Here is a 19831-nt window from a genome sequence, read left to right as displayed (position 1 = left end):
AGCTGTTCCAGTGTAGCCTGAGAACTGAAGTGAAAGATGGAAAAAAAAATTTACATGGTACTATAATCGTTCCCTCTCCTTTAGCCATGTGTCCCTTCTAGGACAAAACAGAGGATCCTGCCTTTGGTCTCCCAGTTCTTTGAAGATAGGGAAAACACAGAGATCAGCAATCCTGGGAAGTTAGGAGCAGGCCTTCCTCATCTTTTATGCAACAAAAATACACCACCTGTGTTTCACAGTTCCTGCTGAAGTAATCACCTACCTATGTAGGTGTTCAGCCTGAGATCTACGAAGTTTTGTGGGACTCTCACAGGGTTGTAATTCAGTCAGTCATCCTGTAGGAAGTATTGTTTGTGATCTTCCGCTTCAGCAGTTCTGAATGAATAGATGAGGATTGTATTTCTAGTCCATTGGTGCAATAGTTGGTCTGTGTGCAGCGTGGCAAGCCTTCCTCTTCAGAAAGCATTTCAGCGTCACCAGACCCGTCTTCAGCAGAAAGCATTGCAGAGCTAAGTGGTGTTTGCATCATACTCACCTGGGGCAGCACAGAGGCTAACAACTGTTGTTTTAATCTTTATTTCTGTTCTGGTAAAAAGAATGCATTAGGGTGTAGTGGTGAAAGATACAGAAGTGAATGAAGATTGTAGAAAAACAGCAAGAACAACCTCCTTCTGAAAGCACAAATCCCATGTTTCAATAAATGTTACAGTTGTGTCATCAACAGAAAGCCTGAGCACAGCAGGCTGCGTGCGTGTTTGTTGGAGGACTGTGCATGGCTGAACTGTATGGAGGGCGCTTCTGTGCTTTACGTAGCAGGTGGCTGAGAGAAAGGGATCTCTTTTCAGTGGGATGAAGTTCTGGGGGCGGGATAGAAAGTGAAATTAAGTGCTTATCGCTTTACGCATTAGTGTTTGAAGGACTTAGGCATTGAGCTGACTTAGGAGTTTGTTAATGGTTTGGAAAGTGCAGACCTTTGTGATAGCGATGAATCAGCAAGGTAACTGTCTTAATTAGCTATTTTGGTAAGCGTGACTTCAAAGGGGACAGCTTGGGTCTCTTATATTGTTATTTTTTTAAATACATTTTTAGGCATACAAAAAGAATATACCAATATACCACAGCAAAACTGGTAGCATTTCTCACGCCTTCATTTCATGATTTCTGTGCTTTTGTTAACTCCCCAAACGTACAGAAATGCAGTAGCCCGTGACTTCTGTACCTACTTACAGTTTTTCTCCTCCAGTTGGCTGCTCTTCAGTCAGACTCCCTCCCTAAATTAATCAGTTTTTCTGCTGGGTTGAAGGATGTGGGAAGAGACTGATATCTGTGCATCTTAAAGGAAGTTAAATAGAATTGAATAAAACTTGATGGATATCCTTATTTTTTGCAAGGATTTTTGTTTGGTTTTGTTTTTTTTGGAAGGTAAAATGTATGGAGGACAAGCTGCTGTATCAGCTTTCTAAAGGGTAGGATCTTATGCTTTACCTGTTCTCTAGAGCTGCAAGAAAGACTGGGCTGCAACACGCTGCATCAATTCTGCCCTTGCAAAATAGCAGTCTCCAGGTGGCCTCCCAGCTTCAGAAACACAGCAGGTATGAGATGAGATGTGATGCTGTGTGATGCACTCATGCGTGTACCCCCACATCGTGTCAAATGGCCACCGTGACAGTGGGGTAGGCGTGTTCAATGCGAAGACCTCAGTGGATGTAGAGCTTGTAAAGCAAATCCTTGGTTTAAGGAAAAGCTAATGTGGGTTACAAAAAATAAATGTACGGTGTTTTCTAAACTGAATGGTGATGTCACTGAAGATCTGTTTGCCCTTGTGCAAACTTTATTTCTGAGACGTTCTCAAAGCTGCTTGTAACTTGTGTAAGTGCTGGCTATGGAAGCTGGAGGCTCCCCAGTGCTGCCAAACTGGGCATCGGGCTGCTTGGCTGATGTTAGTGTCTGTGATGGATCGGTACTGGTCAAACTGGGTATATTTGATAAGCTTGGCTTTCTGTTCTCTCATCATTTATTTTCCTTCCACTTGGAGACCTTTCTCTGATGTGTTACGGGATAAAGAGCTGCTGAGCGATGGGGGATTCAGGCAGGAATGTGCTCCAGTCCCATGCAGGTTACTTTGTGTTGCAGGGATGGTGTTTCCAGAACAATGTAATCAAAAGCAAACAAGTGCTCCTGAAGGTTCAGGCAGGAGATTGTAAGCATAATATGGATTTCATTTCCTCGAGAAGGTTTTTTCTTCCAAATATATCACAGCATTAAAGTTGCATAGTGTCAACTGATGTGAGGGGTTCAGTCTAACCTCTAATTGTCCTTATCTACTAATCCTCAGGAGTGTAGATAAAATCTTCTGTAAAGCACATCCTTGCCAGTAAATTCAATTAAAATGTATCAGCAAGTTAGAGATGTGAGCTGAATGAAGAAGTATGAAATAGAAAGCTAAGTCTATCTTGATGCTCTCAAGTTTCATTTCCTTGCAGTAAGAGCTTGTCACATTGCAGGGGGCTAGAAGTGGGTGTCTGAGTTTTGAGCTGTTCCTGAATGCCGCTGTCCTTTGGTGAAGGTGGTGAGAGAGGCCGGGGGCTGTTGCTGGAGTAGATGGAGAGCACCAGCACAAGGACAAGCTTCTTAAGGAAGCCATCTCGTGACATTATATCTGTCCAAATATCCTCTTCTTTGGGTAGAACTGGCTTTGGAGATGGGTTCAGAATCTTTCTGAAGGAGGTGAAATGTCAGCTGGTTTTGTCTGGAAGTTCAGATCTCTTCAATCCTTCCTGTTCTCTCAGCTACTCATGATGCCTTCAGGTTTTCAGACATGTAGATCCTAGCAGGGTGCTGTCATTGCTCCTTTACTGCCAGCTGGGTAACTGTTTGGATGCCATAGGGCCCTGTAACAAGACACTGACCTTATTAAGGTGCGTTTCTGAGGTAACTTGGTGCGTGTACTGATGGTACAATATTGTATTCCGTCTGTTTTAATGTATTTAATGTCTGAATTCTTCCTGCGCAGCAGGCGCTGGAGTAGCACATGAGTGTATCAGTGGGGGAGCACTAAAATAGTTCTTACAAAATCTGGAAATCCAAACCGAGTAGCAGAATATATCTGCTCTGGTTATTATGGTGTTTACTGTACTACCTAGTGGGGCATATAACTTGAACTACCACCTGATAGGTGAAATTCAGGCTGAGGCTTGAAAAGATCTTGATTTTAATCCAGTCTGACTACTGCCCTGCTGGGTGACTTGCCATGAGGTCAGTCCCATCAGGAAGATTTGGGTAGCGAAGATGAATTTCTAATGTAACTTCTTCACCTGCTCAGAGTGTCCAGGGAGTTACTTGTCTGAAGCCAGAAAGGAGCTAACTAACTTTCTTTTCATCCTATTCTGGAAGTACAATGCTTACATAATGGCCATTAGCTTGATTGTTTTATTTGGCATCAGTTAAGTTCTCTTCTGAAAACGCTGTTTACGTGCCTATTTATTTCCATTATATCAACACTTCTGTAGAAGTAACAGTAAAAATAAAAACCGTATCTGTGCAAGGCCAGCAATGAATAATGCTTTTCAGGCAGAAGTTCTTAAATTCTGTTGCTGTCAAGTTTTTACACTTACCCTGAGCTTCAAGATGCTGATCAAGGCTTTTTTGGGGGAATTGAAGCATAATGGAATTTGGCTGAAGTGTGGCAGCTATGCAGATGGGTGTACAGCACAAACAGAGTTAGTGTTTTGTTGCAGGTTATCATACAAATGATTGAAAATGTTTATGATCTTTATATTTTTTTTTAGCAGCGTGTAATAACACTATCAGACTACGTATAGCCAAACATATATATATCTGTCCTTCCAGACCCCTCCCGCATTTCAGTCTGGTTTTGCTGAAAACTTAATTAATATCCTCACAACTCCATAATGATTTAAATAATTTATATATACCAATTAGCTGTCTGGAAGATGCCAAAAGCCATTCATTTCATCAACCCTGAAATCGTACCTTCTTCAGAATTAAATCAAAGCACTCTGCGGTATTAAAGCTATTATGAACTTTGTAAGACAGCTAATAGCATAGAAAATGGATTAGGCATGTGTTGCTCTGCATTTATGGACTGCAGCATCACTTGGAGACACGGGGTACATAGAGGCTTTGTTCCTCTTGAGTTCGCTGTGACCTCTCCATTCAGGTGCATCTGTCTGGTCAGAGCGCCACTGAGCACAGGGGATTCCTGCACCGCAAGACCTGCGTGTCATCCTGCTGCCTTGCAGTCAGCAGCGATAGGAATTGCCATGTCGCTGGCTAAGTACAAGGAGATGCTGCCTGGTGTGAAAAGCTGCTTTGTGTTTCACTGATGTTGGTTGAACTCCTCTGACTTGTACTTGTTTCTGGATTACACTAGTGGGAAGGGAACCTGTCCCCTTCAGCTCTGTGCGTACCCCATAAATTCCCATTTTCTGTTGAGAGGGGTGCCAGAGAGCATCAGCTGGGGTAATGCTGATCACAACTGAGCTGCGTCCGACGCTGTAGTGAAGTTTGGACTAAGATACCCAGTTGATTCTCATTCCATGCCTTTCTCCACCATGAAACCTCCCCACGCATTATTGAGGTACAAAATAACGGGATCAGTTTCATAAAATAATCAGGAGGGCTGCAAATCAGGGCACTGTGGGCAGAGTGAGTGTGTGGGTAAGAGGGAGGAGAACAAACCAAACACAATAGTGTTTGCAGGTACTCTTCACCTGGGAAGGTTTTCATCTTGAGGATTTCTTCTCTTGAAGGTGTGCTTTATGGAGTCACCCTCAATGCGTTTCTCCTTCCTCGTTGTACGAGAGCACAGTCCTTCCATCAAAGAAGAGAGCAGCTTGGCTTGGCCTCCTGAGGGAGAGCAGATAATGTTTTGTAAATTCGAGAAAATTTTCTTTCTCCTTTTGCCTCTGCTTTCTTCTCGGTATTTTAAAGTGATGATATGAGGCTCTTTAAACCAGTTTCATTACAGTTAATTCTCCCTCTCCTCAGGCAGATGCAGCTTTATGTAGCAAATTTTTATTATACCCATGAGCTTTTTGCTTGCTTGCTAATAAATAATGGTGGTAGATTTTTTTTTTTAGTGAAATAAATATGGCCTTTCATTGCAACAGAAAGGAAAATAATTCTTTTTCTCCATGCATCTCTAAATTATAGAAATTAAATAATGTGAAAACTGCATTCATTTTAAAGACGCGTGGCTAGGTTACAGAAAGAAGGTTAAAGTTCCTTGACTCGTGCTGGTAATGATAACTTAGATCATCGTTACACAAAAGGTGTTTGAAATTTCATTTGTTTGGGATTTTGTAAATGGATGTTTTATTTTTTTAATTGTATACAGTTGGTGCAGAGCAGCCAGTTGTGCCTTCTGCTTGGCGTCTTATTCCTGAAGTGGGTGTCCATGAGCAGTGCCTGAGAACAGGTGAGCGGTCCCGAGGCACCGCCTGCAGCCACGGCAGCAGATTTGCCTTCAGCAACAGCAGGAGTGAAGGAGGGAAAGAGGCAGCAAGGTGGGAGAACAAGGGTATGACCTGAGGCTGAGAAATTGAACTTTTTAAGGGCTTACCTGGGTTTAGAGGCTGTGTCCTTGCACTGGCCCCTTAGGGAAGCCTTTGAAATTACTTTGCTCTTCTGGGATTAGCTGTTCTTTTTCACTTATTTGCCCAATTATTGTGGACTCTCTGTTACTAGTAAGCCTCAAAATGAAAGTCGTGGTCCAGCTTCTTGTGTTGCTGACAGGAACCATCACTCTAAGTGCGAACCCCCCTGCGGCTGCCTGCTCATCTCCTTGCTTTCAAAAACTTGCAAGAACCCCAGGAGAGCTCTTCTGAACTAACATGCTATGTTTTGAAATCTAGAATCATTTCACTTGGCTTGAATAAATTTACGGCTGTACAGGGAGACATTTCTTTTGGCTGAAGAACATCCTTAAGAATTTCAGGGTAAGGATGCTTTTCTTCAAGAAATTGAGTTGGAGAGGCTCATAATTGGAAGGGGATAGCTATTTAAATAGTCAATATAAGTGGAACATAATTAACATTACCTTAATCCCTCTCCCATGGTTCTTAAATCCACACATGGGAAGCTCAAATTGAGGATGCATGTCCAAATGTATCTTAATTAAGTCCTAATTAATTAAACTGCTCAAACAGTTAATCCTTTCCCTTGTAAAAGGAGATATCACACTGTGGTAAGAGCACAAACTTTCATTTGTCCATTTTCCATCTGCCACGCTTCCTGACAGAGAAGCAGCGAGGGTCTGTGATCCCACTGGGGAGCGAGTGATGGGGGCGGTGGCTGGACACACAGTGCCCATCTTTGCCCCGTGCATGCTCCAGCTGCTGCAGCTCAGCACCCTGGTGGCATTTTGGGTGTCTGTTAGGCACCAGTGACCGGAGGGACAGGTGAGGGTGCCCAGCCTGTGACTGAGGCCAGGAGGGGCAGCGGTGCCCTGTGTCCTGCCCTGGGGTGTGAGGGTGTGTAGTGGCTGGAGCAGGGCTGGCAGCACCACGTGCTGGCTCCAGCTGCGGCCGCCCGCTGTGTGAGCTCAGCTCTAGCTCTCCGATTTTCTGTTGTTCTGGGAATATGCCTAAGCTTTATTACACTTCTTGTAGATGATTAAAAGGGGAATTGAAATTACAAAAGGAAATGTGAAGCATTCAGAAAGGAAAATTTTCCTCCTTTAGTCTTCGCTTCCTCCAACCACATTATTTCAAGCTAATAAATGTTTCTTTTTATCCAAAACAAAAAGCAGTGAGCACCTGCACAGACAGGTCAGAGCCTGATCAGCTGCCATCAGCACTCCCATCTTGGTTACCTCTTCCCTTTGCCAGTGGTCCTGTGGCATACAGATGGTAGAGCCCGGAGCAAATGGGAAAGAGCCAAAGGGCTGATGTGCACGAGCAGCTCTGTATTTGGGATGTTCCTAGGCTAATGTTGGGATGAGCTTATCCACGATGGCACGTTCATCAAAATCTGTTTCTTTTGCATCTTGCTCTTACAGAGTTCTGCTCATACAGAATAGATTAGAGCTGCTCAGCGTTTACATTTCAGACAAAATATTCCTATTTAATCTTGTTGGTGTATGTTAGGTTTTTTAATTCCTTGTTGTTGTTTTCAGCGGTTCTTAGCAATGCTTTCCTATCTCTCGCTCATTTGTGGACTAATATTGACTCCATTAAAACAGAATGGAAGAAACCAAATTATGAAATCTAATATATTAAAATGTTTTCATGGCTTCTTTAAAATCAAGTCACCAGTAAGGGCTGATAAGCGTACGTGTAAGCACTATTAGACCTAAGTGGCTGGTTTCCAAATCTTGCTCATATTGCTAGCTATTTCCCAGTACTCGCAGGCAGTATAGCTCCCAGTCCTGGTTGCACATCTGTGTTGCTAAACGAAAGTAATCAGAGTCAGCATGAAAATTTAATAAGCTGCGTTCTGGCATTGGTCATGTTCTCAACTGCGTATTTGTTTTCTAGCCTCACAAGTCCTCAGGCGGTGTCAACCAGAATAGCTCTGGTGTTTACAAGCACTGATGTTTGTTAGCCTCAGATTGCTCTGTTGGTGGTATTCCGAATACAGACCAGAGCTCTGAATCTGCCAGTGTTTTTAGGGGTTTTTATCAAAGGCAGGAGCCAACCTGGGAAGCCATAAACCTTATGGCCTTCCCCTTCCAGTCTGGAAATGGCTGTTTCGGAAGCAGAAAGCACTGCAGACAAATTAGTGGAATTTAAAGGTTGTAACTTTAGCACAGCGAAGTCAAATAATTATGTAGTTTGACTTCATGGCAACTCATCGAGTTGGTTGCGTGCTGCATCCTCGGCAGGGAGTGTGCCAAGAAATTGCGCCTAACAATCATGAGCCTTGGTGCGGTCCCTGTTGCCCTTCGAGGAGAAGCAGAATAAAAATAGAAAGGAGTAAGAACTGGGTTTTTGTGTATTCCATTAACCTTTTGCCACAGGAGTGGAACAAACTTTCAAGGTTCCCAGCACTGCTAGCTGGGCCAAATTTTGGAAATGATCAGGCTATTGCCAGTCTCCTGAAACTTTCCGACCTTGTCTGCAGGGGTTTTGCCTCCACCTGCTTGAGTTGCTGCTGGGCTGGAGCTGCTGTGGGTTGGCTCCCGCCGGCTCCTGTGCCTGGTTGGGTCTGGGGTGTGGGTAGCAGCACGATACCGGCAGTGACTGAAGCTCTGAGGGTCGCTATTGACTGCAGCAGAGCATTACCCTGCTTGTTCTGCCACCGCATTGCTGCGGCTGGCTTGGTTTTTCACTTCTATTGTATGGGGTTGTTTGTTGCTTGAGATAGTGTTCTGGTCTCTTGGCTTCCCCCTCTCCCCCCAGCTGTTTATGCTGTGCCTTGTTGTGATATCCAACTTCTCAATGGGGCACAGAAGCCTTTGTAAAACATCTTTCCTTCTTCACACTATGTACACATTTCCATTTGCTTGTCCCATGAAAGGCACAAGGAGAGATGCTGGTGTGGCTAAGGGCACTCTGGGAAGGGTCTTCTCACTGTTGAACCCCTCAGTGGGTACTGCAGGGTTTTGGCAAGCTGCTACAGCCTGGTTGAGCAAAGGGAGGGAGATCTGAAGTGCTGACTTGAAAGGCTTAGCTGGAAGCCATTTGCTTCCCTGAGTGCCTCTGCATCACCTCTTAATGAAATCCCTTTTTAGCAATGCTTAGTAAATCTCCCCCTACAGTCCTGGGAGAGATGATTTTCGTGATCTTTTGCTAATTCCCCAAACACTTCAGACTGGAAAAAAAAATGCTCCAGTGAGATTGGTTCTGGCCCCCATGTCAAATTTCACGCCCCTGCTGTATAGGGGCTGTGGTGCAGGTAGGTAAGGAGCTCAGCACAGCAGTCCGGCACATGCCTGCCGTTTCCTGGAGCATGCGGTGGGACAGGACGATGCCCTGGATCGCTGCCTTTCCATGGAGAGGCTCAAAGCCAATGGAAGCGAGGAGCGGCCTCCCCTGGGCACGCAGGAGGCTCATGCCTCTCCTAGCAGGTAGGAGCACAGGGGACTGCAAGGGGTCGAGAGCAGCAAGGATGTCGGGGGGGGGGGGGGGACTTGGTGGCCAGTCCTGGGAGTGTCACTGTGAGCCAGGTAAAAAGGGACAAATTCCTTCTCAGGAAATACAGTCTGTTTGGTGTCCTGAAACAAATTGCTGCTGCCACACTGTGTTTGTGCAAAAGGCCTCTTACAGGAGTAGTGTGCTCCAGTAAGTTTATCATGTCCTTTTTGAAAAACCTGGGTATGTATAGAAACAATATTTTCTGAGCAGTTTCATGTGTGCAAATAGAGCTTAATCGGTACTTATCTTCTGCTTAATTGCACTTCAAAATGTGAAGCAATCTGCTTAAGTTATACAACAGTTTTTGCAAGATGGAAAGAAGAATTCTTTTGGGTGATGCTGTCTCATTTGGATGTGATCTGTAGCATGCTTATTTAGTATCAGTGTTTCACTCCTCGATTCTGCATTCTCCTGCTGTGAAGGGGTCCTGTGAAGGTGCAGGCAACTTCACTGTGTTTCTCTTCATTCCTCCAGGCTGCCCTCTGTGTCATAGACTACACTATAGTGCAGCGTTAGCCATCAAGGTGTCAAGCCCAAAGGGAGCCCCCTGCAGTTCTCTAGGACCACCTTCCCAAGGTCCTAAGGAACTAAGCAGTAAACAGACGGGGCAATGCCTGTGTAAATTCAGATTTCTAAAGCAGCTCTGCACGTTACCGCTTGCAGTGCTTCCACTCGTCCTTGCTGGCTATTCAGAGGGCAGCTGAAGCTGCCAGCGTGCCCTGGAGTTGCAGCTCTGAGTGCCCAGGAAGCTCCTGGTGACTTCCCAGCAATGAAGGCTCTGCCCGTGTACCCCTGCTGGTGCTCAGCAGCGGCTTTAATCCTGGCTGGCAACTGGAGAGGAAGAGAAGGGTTTGGGGTCTTGGCTTTAAGCATTGACCTGCTGGACATGTGCACAGAGCTCCAGCCTTCACGTGGGGTCATGGTCCCCATGAACGGTCGGTATTTTGCTTCCAAAGCACCTGCCACTGGTGAAATCAGTCATCGGAAAAAGGGTTGTGGGTAACAGCTCTAACGGAAGTCTGCACTCTGATCAGTATCAAGCATGCTTGGTGTCTAGCAAATAACAAAGAAGGAACAGCAGAGTGGACCGAAACAATTTGTACTGCTCCTAGTCCTTACAGAGGTGAATTGCCATAATGTGGTGGAGAGCAGTCCTGCCTCCTGATAGAGGAGGGATCTGCTTTGGGATGCCAGCATTGCCTTTAGTTACATAGAAAATCCTGCTCTTTGCTGCTGCTGTTTCCAAAGAGGGTAAGATGTATGTTAGTAAACGCAAGAACACTTTTTTTTGTTTGTTCGGTAAGTGGGAGCAAAACCATGCATAGAGTTTCACCTTAGGAAAATCAATATTTATTTAAAAAAAAATGCAGAAACTTCATTTAAAAATCAAATTCACTTTAAGAAATAGGAACTCAAGAAGTATATATTCATCTAGAGAACCGTTCAGCATGAGATCTGTTGTGTGGAGTTCCTGTGTGGGTGGCTGGCTATGAGCATAGTATTGCAGCTCTCCTCGTTCAGCGTGCACTTCCTCAGTAAGTGAGAACCTGGGGAGCCGGGCACCCCGACACACAGCTGCTGCACTGCAAATGGAAGGAGGCGAGCTGACTGCAAGCACGGCGTGGGGGGAGATTCTGCCTGTATTGCTATGAAATGTCAGCGTTTATGAGAAATAAAACTTGATAGGCTTTCCAAAATGGGGTTTCTAAATCGTAATCAAAACTAACGTCTTGTGGAAAATGGGTTTTGGTTTTTCTTTCCTTTATTTCTTTTTTTTCTTGTCGCAGTCTGGAACATAACTTTGGAAATGACATCTCCTACAAAACAGTCTGAATTCCGAGCAGTGTCAGTACCCAGTCTGGGAGCTCGGCTCTGGCTGCCCGTGCTCCCCAGGGTGCTCTTGTTGCACCGTCTGTTCACCTTCAGCTTCCTCACATCTGCTTGGGGCTCCTCTTAAAGGCTGTGTGTGGGCAGCATCAAGTGTATGTGGTCAAAAAAATTCCCCTCTGAGGGGGAAACAGCTCAGTTCTTAGGCTGCAGTTAAAAATGGCCTGAATGCGCAAATATAAAATTGTGTTTTTCTACAATAACCCAGGGATAATATGTCCTTGGATTAGGCACTGAACTAATTACTATTTGATTGCTTGATTCTCCCACATTATATATTCATTGATTATTGTTCTTCCAAAAGCCTTTTTCTAAGCGAAAGCTGGAGCAAACCAGCACTCGTGGAAATCAGTGCAGTCATAAATCAGGGACTTGAAGTCTCTGATTTGCTTTTCAATGAGGAAAAAAACATTGGCAGCAATAATTCTTTTCAGGGAGAATAAGTCCATTTGTAATGCATTGTCTTGACTCATCAGAGGTTTTTGATGAATAACCTATTCCAAAAAAGAAATTTTTAAGTTCAGTTACTTCATTTATAATTCAGAACTCTCCTATGACTATTTCATTTACTAAGTGCCCTCCAAAGAGCTTCTGATACTTCTTCTGAAAACATCATGCTTTGACCTAACATATTCTTGCTACTTTCCTCTTCCCTTGCTGCTTTGGGATCAAAGCTGTGCCTTGGGCCCGGCTCACACTCTGGTTCCTGTTGCTTGAGGCCCCCGTTAAGACCAGCACTCACTGCTGGCCACTGCCTTCTGAGAGGGCTGCAGCCACTTTCTCCTTTGTTTCCCATCTCTGCCCCTTGCCAAAACACCTGCAGGAGGCTCCCCTCCTCTTTTTCCAAGCTGTGATTACTGATCTGAACTTGACTCTAGTAAGTGCATAGTAATGTGTTTAAGCTATTAGATTAATGCTGTGAGTAGCTGTGGCAGGAATTTTCTGCTGGGCTAGTTACCCATTGATAAGAAATGGCTCTTCTGCCAAAGTGGTGGCTAGGGGGAGCTTGCACCCTCCCTGGAGGCTGGGGCTGCTGCTGCTCACTGTGTCCCCAGCCACTGGGCTGCCCAGCTGAAGGGAAGGTTCATTGCAGCCAGCCAGAAAATACTTTTTCAGGAAATAAGTTTTGCATGAATGCCCTTACATCTTGTGATCTTTATCTCTATCCACAAGCAATTTAAAAAAATAGATATATATTAATGATGACCTTCAACACCTGACCTTCCTCTAAGCAGGTGCCCCCCATAGCTAAAGAAAGCCTGACTTTGCAGCACAGAAACAACTCTAATCTGAGCTGTGTTACAGAGCCCTTGCAAAAGAGCAAGCCTAGCCACAGAACTCAGACACCCCTACCATGAGCGTTACCTCATTTTTGGAAGTCACCCTGGGTTGCTCAGCTTGCCCTGTGAAAACAGTACAGGTAGCTAGGGCCAGCTGGTGGCATTGCCTTTGGAGAGGAGATGTGAGCAGGTTACACACTGCCCTGCAGCTGTTCCCTGCCCTTCACCACATCTTTCTTGGCTGGTAAGGTAGACTAAATTCTCTCTCCCCTGGGCTGGCTGGGTGTTCCCCCGTTTACCAGCCCTAAGTCTTGGTTATTTCTGTGACAGGGTTCTTCCATGTGGCTCTTGCTGTACGGTGTTGTGATGGAGCGTGGCGGGGAGATGTCTGCTTCCCTGCTTGGGAGGTGCTGCCCCACTGTCGTGTGCCAGGTGCCTCTTTTCTGAGTAGGGGAATGGATGTACAGATGTGTTCGTGCAACCCCAACCTTGTTATACTAGTGGTGGAGTCGAAAGAAAGCTGGGCAGCCAGCATGTGCTGCCAGTAGCTCTGGGCAAAAGAATCTGGTGCACCTTCTTCTCAGCAGTTGCTGTTTATTTTAATTTAATCGAATCTATGCTTGCCATCAGCTTTCTCTGTTGGTCATCTTTTTTGGTCTTGTCACCTGCTACTCTTGGCTGCAATGCTTAGATTGCTCTTTTCAATGCTTGGATTATTTTTGCCAGAGTTACTGTACTTCAAGCACTGCCTAAGTTTCAGTTTAGAAAAACTGAAGTTTTGGGGTAGTCTTTGCTGTAGCTGGAGCGGAGCTGTGTCTTACAAGAGCATTGAGCCAAGCTAAGAACCTGCAGCCCTGGGTAACAAGGTGAGATGCGTTAGGTGACTGCTGGGGGAGGTGGGAGCATGGGGGATGCAGCCTGGGTGCATGAGTTTTATTATTCCTGTTCTACTGTTGAGGCTTTACAAATCACTCGAACTCCTTCCTCTTCTGCTGGTGAGCTGCCTGAGGTGTAGTTCATTTCTGCAGCAAGCCTGGAAAGAGGTTCATAAGCAGCTGAATGCTGTGAAGTGGCACTGTCCGGCTGTAATGCATTACAGTGAGCAGATAACATTGCTGACACTGGTGTTGATGACTGGGAGGCTGAGGGATTCTCTCAGTGCTAACAAGAAAGCTGGTTTGGGGTGGCGGTGCAAGCTCAGTGCTAGATGTTGCACCTCTCCAGTTCCTGCACTCCGCAGTTGAAGTCCTGCTAAGGATGTACGAACTGATGTGCCTGAACTGGCCTGTGTTTTCTGTGAAATACTGCTGGTTCTGCAAATCTCCCTTGTGGGGGATCAGTGTTCAAATGTCCGTTTCTTTGATCCCTTTAAGGGAAGTGGCTTATTGTGAATTCTGCCGTGAGGCCATTTGTGTGCTGGGAAGTTTTCTCGCAGGGCTTGAGGTTTCCTGCTGCAGGGCATTATAAGGAAAAGCAGAGTGGGGTTTAGGGTTATTTTTTGGGGGTGGGAGGAGGAAGCTTCATCGGTTTTACACCCCTTTACAGTTCCTTCAATGTAATCGTAGCCATGGCTTGCAAAATGCCGTGTGTAGTTTTTGGAAAGGATTGATTGTGGATGTAATCCTGGGAGTAATTCTTCAGATCAATTCAGCAGCCCCGGCTACGGGCTGGAGGGAGCTGACCAGAGCCTGCCAAGGGCAGAGGTGAGCCTGTTGTAGGCTTCTACTTGCCTCTTTGGTAACAGAGGTAACAACTGCAGGACGGTAGTTTTTCCACTGACTCTGCCCTCAGGGAGAAACATTTCTTCTATAAGCAGGGAGGCTGTGGTGGGGCTGCTGTACCAGAGAAACCAACAGAGCTGGCTGAAAACAAGCCTGGAGGTAAGGCCCCATCCCTGTGGTATGTTTGGCAGTGAGGGATTTGCACGTATCTCATTTTATATCTATTCTTATTAAAAAGCCAATTACTCTTGTTTAGAGTCTAAAAAGCTGCCTTCTGATTTTGAAAACCTTCTTGATAAGGAAGAGATGTAGGCAGAGGTGCCTCCAGCCATCTCATTGTCCATTGCACCCTGTTACACTGAATGGCTCTGGTTCCTGAAAGTCAGACAAAAAGGAAAATATTCTTTTTCCCTTGTACCAGGATTGCTCAGAAGTTGCTCTTATTTCCACTGCCCAGAGAGTAATCTGTAACATGGATGTAATTTTAGGGAGGAAGAAAAAAAATCATGAAGCACTTATTGGGAGAGATGACAAACAATCAAGGCCTTGGTGACTGCATGTTTTAGGAAGAGCTTTTCTAAGTGTTGGTAGCGATGTTGTAGTTTGCTTTATTTGTACTACTCAATCAGCAAAGCAGATGTAAGCACGTGAATTTGGGATGCTGATTAAGCATTCTGTTGAGCTTAGTGAAAAGGGCAGTTTTCCAAAAAGTAATTCACTGGTAAATAAAAAATACAGACTGAATCAAAATCTTAGTTCTTATTTTAATAATGAGGAAGGGAATTAATTTTCAATTAATTCATTGAATCTTGACTTTGTGAAGTTTTTCATCCAGTGAAGAAAAATGTATTGTTACACAAAGCTTTTTTCTTTTCCCCTTTGTTTAAGAGCTTTGTTTCCCATCTCTGCAGAAACACAATGTTGTTTATACCCAGAAGGTATTACCTATAGTCTGAGGTTTCGATAACCCACAAGATTTCCCACTACAGAAAAACGGATTGTGCTGCGGGGAGGGAGAGAAGGCATCTATTGTCTTCTTGCTATTTATTAATCATTTCTGGTCGATCTTCATATTTTCAAACCCACTGTTACACTGGAACCTTTCCACATACTCTAGTTCTTTTCATGCATTGATTTCACCTACAGTGAATCAGGACACTATCATTTTGCTTTCTGTAATGGCTACATTTACATTTCTTTGTTCTCATCGATGGAAATTAGTTTCCAGCTAGTGTTAAAATGCAAATTTAAAACTATGCTCATTCGACTTGGAAGTGGGAAATTTTTCTTTCCTGTCCTTGGGTTACCCGGCAAAGCAGGATTGCCCGAACAGCGGGTGGTTTCATGGCTAGTGGCTCAACCCCTCTTGCTTCAGCACAGGTTCAGGAGCTCCTTAAGCAACCTGCTCATTCCTTCTTTATTGCAGACCTATCTTGGCCGTTCAAGAAGGTCGGAATGTCTTCTGATAACAGTGCAGGTGGTACAATAGAGTGTAATAAACCTTGATAATTGCTTTTATATGCTTTTGGTAAAGCTCCTAATGTGTACTGATCTCTTTAGCATGTGTTGTGATCTATGTCTGTGGTTTATTGTAGGTGCTTCGAGACCAGCTTCTCTCAGAAGTATTCTTGAAGCTTCAGTTCAAAAGGGGGAAATGTGGAGGTGTCAGTAGTTGTTAATCTATCACCGCTGTTCCTGGGCGAGTAGTTGGTCATACAGCAGTCACTTCTGCTGTTGGTCATTTAGCAATCATTTCTGCTACTGGTTGTCTTGTGTGAGTGTCTTCTGTGCTGGCTCTTTTTTTTTTTGCGCTGCAGCAGCCCACTGGAGTGTCTGCTGTGCTCTCCTTGTGTTGGTCTTGTCCTCTTGAACGGTTCCTCCGCCAGGCCGAGAGCAGCAGAGGCAGAGCTGGCGAGGCTGGGTGCTGAGGCTCGGCAGTGCTGCCTGACCAGGCCTTCACTCGCCGTGGAGGTGGTGCTGCTGGGAGGCCTTCTGGTGGCTTCCCAACACTTCCGCTGGTTTTATCTGTTGCCAGATACTAAATTCCTCCTTTCTTGCGCTGCTTGAACATCTACTCCCAAAGACATGCGATCCAGCTTTGCCTCCATTGAGGGCCAGCTGAATTTCCGGCAGTGAAAGCTCGGTGAGAACTGGAGCCCCTCCAGCAGCCTCGTGCTGTTGTAATGTGTGGGGCGGTGCAGGCCATGCTCTGCGTGCCCCCTTCAGAACACGGTTATCTTGATGTAGGGGGAAAACACTGAGTATGAGGGTTGTTTAAATGGCTTTAGAAAATCACGGTGGAATTTCTCAGCCTTGAGATTCCAGGCACAGGCCCTGAGTTGGTCACAGCTTGCTCGGGGACACCATGGAGCTTTGCAGAGGTGGGGTGCTGTAAGATTTAGCAGGAGAATGAGGTCTTGGGTTCTCTGTCTACCCAGAGAAAAGCAGTGGCTGGTGCAGCGTGAGCCCAGGCAGCCTTCATACGCTGCTTTGCCCGTAACCCTCGGGACAGGGAAGCACACGGCAGTGGGAACTGCTCTGCTTTGGTGCCTGCCCGATCCTCGTGCCCACTGGGTCATGGCGATGTGCCAGCTGGGGCACAAAACACATGGGCTGCTGTGTGAGAGGAGACCAGGCGGGCTCACTGGTGCCTCCTGTCAGCACCAGGAGGTGAGAGTACTTGCTGGAGAGCTTGTTTGGGAAGGCTTGGGGAGCGTGGTGGCACCAGCTACATGGCAATGGTGGGTGCCAGACTGACTGAGGGCAGGAGCTGCCCCTGATGGAGGTAGGGTCAGGGAGCCGCAGGCAGTAGTACTGTGACCAGAACTCTGTGCATTGAGAAGGTTATTGTTTATCATGTTGCGTGCCAAATTCTTTGGAAAAAAAAAAAGATAACACAAGAAAGTATATGCATAACTTTAAAATATATGTATTTTAGATACTTTTAACTTAATTTGTTAATGAAACTTTCTCCTAGGGGATGTGAGGCTAGTAGGAAGTGACCATGTTACACTTGCAGTGACTGCAGAGAGCACCGGTTACACAGCCATCCAGACGACTTGAGAGTTCTTCACCCTTACTAACCATTTTTATTACTTCTCCATACTTTAGCTCTTTGACAACTGTAGAGGAAGCAGAAGGCTGGAGCTCCTCTTATTGCTTGTTAGCAGGCTTCAGAAACCGCATGCCAAGTCCTTCTTGCCCCTTACCAGAGCTGCTAGGATGGCTGCTGTATTGCTGCCTTGTTGCATGCAGGGGTGCTTGCATGGGTGCATGACTGCCTGCATGCTTCCCTTCACATGCTGCCCGAATTTCATGGTCATGCAGGGGACAGCGAGCTCTGACTTCCTTTTCCTGCCCCTTGGGGTAAGGGGAAGAGGCAGTTCAGCAAAAAACCCTGTAAAATACACATGGAAAAACCCTACAGTCACTGCGAAAGGGGACCCCGCAGCACTTTTGCAGAACCCCTCCGATGTCACCTTAAAGTTAAGAAATGACTAAGTTGTGTGTGGTTGTCACTTTCTTTTTGTTTAATTTTTTTCTTTTTCCTAGACCCTGCCCGATGGTTTTACGTGTATCAGAGAGGTAACATTTAAACCAGTTTGACTATATCGGTCATATAATTTTTGTAGCAGAAGTTTTCTTTAGCCAGGAAAACAGATCCCCCCTTCCCTCCAGGCTCAGTTTGTTTTCCCTTTCCACGCTGGCAGCAAACAAAATTCAAGGTGCTTAAAATCCATCTGGATCCCAGCCGGGGGAGCGGCCAAGTCCCCTCTGGTGAAGGCAGTCCCAGCTTTCACCCACCCGCCGAGTCCTTCTGTGTGCCCACTGCATCACTTGGCGGGCTAAGTCACGTTCTTACCAGTTCAATTACTCTCCATGTGAAGTTTTGACAAGGTATGAATAGGAATTTTCCAAAAATCATCAGAGTGAAGTGATTTTCTAACCCTCCTAGTGAGGTTTATTTGCAAATTCATTTCTGAGCAGCTGCTTGGAGGAAAGCACTTGCCCAAAGGAACGTTTTCTGCAGTATCCCCATGGAAGAACAGCAAAGCACCTGGCAAGCTTTCAGTAGATCTCCATCCATTTCCAGAAGTTGTTTCTCTTATAAATGTTGCTATATTTAGGTGGGAATAAGCAAGGAAAACTAGAACGGGTGGTGTCCCAAGTAAGGTCCAGTGCAGTGGAAGATCATCCTGCTGTCACTTAACCAAGGGTACAGCTGAGGCAGTGTTATTTCCAATGATAAGTAATTAATGCAGTGTCTGCAGAAACACTGAAGCGTAGCACGTTGTGTAGCTTATGTTCAAATCACTCTGCCTGGTGTTAGTTGTGTGCCAGAAAGACATTTTGGATGTACCCGTGGCCTTGGAGCACCTCCTTTTTCAGAGTTTAACACTGTTCTAGCTTACCTGGATGTATCAGTGGAAGAAATTAAAGGAGTAGACATAGAGGAAATTATTTATACCTGACATTTTGCATAGATCATTGGAAGGATTAGCCAAGAAGTGCTAAAATTCTGCTTGCTTTTTTTCGTTGTTGCCTTTTTTCCTCAGTCTCAGGACTTTGTTCAACTTTGGTTCTTAATGTAGCTTTTCCTGCAGCTGGTGGTGGCCCAGGTTCATGTGGGCAGAACAGCCCAGCCAGGCCTGGCTGTGTGTGCAACGAGTTGGGCATTGCTGCTTTAGTGGGGAAAATGGAGCTGAAAGTCTAAGGAGTTTCAGGAAAAGGGAGCTCCATCAATTCCCTTCTGCTGTTTTATTGGCTGGAGAGTCCCTTTGGCTTGGAAATTAATCTTTCCAGCCAAGACAATAATAATAATAATTTATTAATAAAGACTTAAATTTTAATTAGATGCATTTAATATTTGATACTTCAGTAGGTATCTTAGTGCCATTTTTATTGATCTAGTCATGAGCAGATTTTATCGAACCCTTTTTTTTAGGGTTTGCAGATGTGTGGGCATGTGTGTGTTCGTTATCTGAGCTGTTGTTCTGGGATCCTCAGGAGGAACAAGCCTGTGGCTTCCTCTCCATCTGCCCCATTGGTCTCATGGATTCATGTTAGCCTGATTGGGTTGCGTACGGCCTAATCCTTAGCTTCTGTCCAGGTGGAAATACACAAAAGTACCAGGAATTCTGCACCCGTCCCAGGTAGTGGAGCCATACAGGTACCAGCCATTTGTTTCCCTCTGGCAGGATCTGTTTCCTACGAGGTCTGTCTAGGCAGGAATTCTGTCTGGAGATGGATTTTAAAGATATTGTGGATAAACTGCAGTTAATTTTTTCTGCAGGTCCTTGCTACTCATGCATAGCTAATCTTTTTTTAATAAAAATAAGAGGCAGTCTAATAATTCTTGCACATGATTTAATGCCATTCTGCTGTATTTGTAAAATTACCGGTTTCATCTAATACTTGTCAGTTTTACAATTAACACTGGATGCATTAGCTGTGGTTTACATTCTTGGAGTTTTTTGTTTAACCAAACATGAATTTATTATAAGCAGAATATTTTCAAAGTCCTCCCCCACTCTTGTGCAGCCTGGCGTTGCATGGCTTCACCTCACAGCCTTCAGAGGCCGGGGACGGGGGTTATTTGCAATTTTATTAAATCATTTACAGCTTTCATTTAAACTCATTTAGTCCCTGGGTTATCCTTGGCCAGCCCTAGGGATGCAGGGAGGCATCACTGCTGCTTGGGCACTGGCCTCTGGGAGTGCTGTGGTGTCTTTAGGCACGTCACCAGGGCGGCTGGCTTTGGTGCAAGGGCTGCTTGTGGAGAGGCAGCTGCTGGCCAGAGGATGGATGGGCAGGTTAATAAATTTAGGCCCAAGGGTCATTTAAA

General features: G+C 45.3%; 1 protein-coding gene across 13 annotated transcripts in view; it reads left to right on the top strand.

Annotated features, from left to right (window-relative positions):
- The window catches only part of KCNIP1 (potassium voltage-gated channel interacting protein 1), a 376078-nt gene that overhangs the window by 332081 nt on the left and 24166 nt on the right, over positions 1–19831 (top strand). The window contains exon 2 of one of the 13 annotated variants that reach the window (XM_040573624.1): positions 17539–17571. The exons of the other annotated variants lie outside the window; for them this stretch is intronic. Coding sequence (XP_040429558.1) covers positions 17539–17571 — 33 coding nt within the window. The remainder of the gene's footprint in view (positions 1–17538; positions 17572–19831) is intronic. 13 annotated transcript variants of the gene reach the window in all.

This window comes from Cygnus olor, chromosome 14 (genome assembly GCF_009769625.2).
Source record: "Cygnus olor isolate bCygOlo1 chromosome 14, bCygOlo1.pri.v2, whole genome shotgun sequence".
NCBI lineage: Eukaryota > Metazoa > Chordata > Aves > Anseriformes > Anatidae > Cygnus > Cygnus olor.
This window is presented reverse-complemented; position numbering and strand designations above follow the sequence as displayed.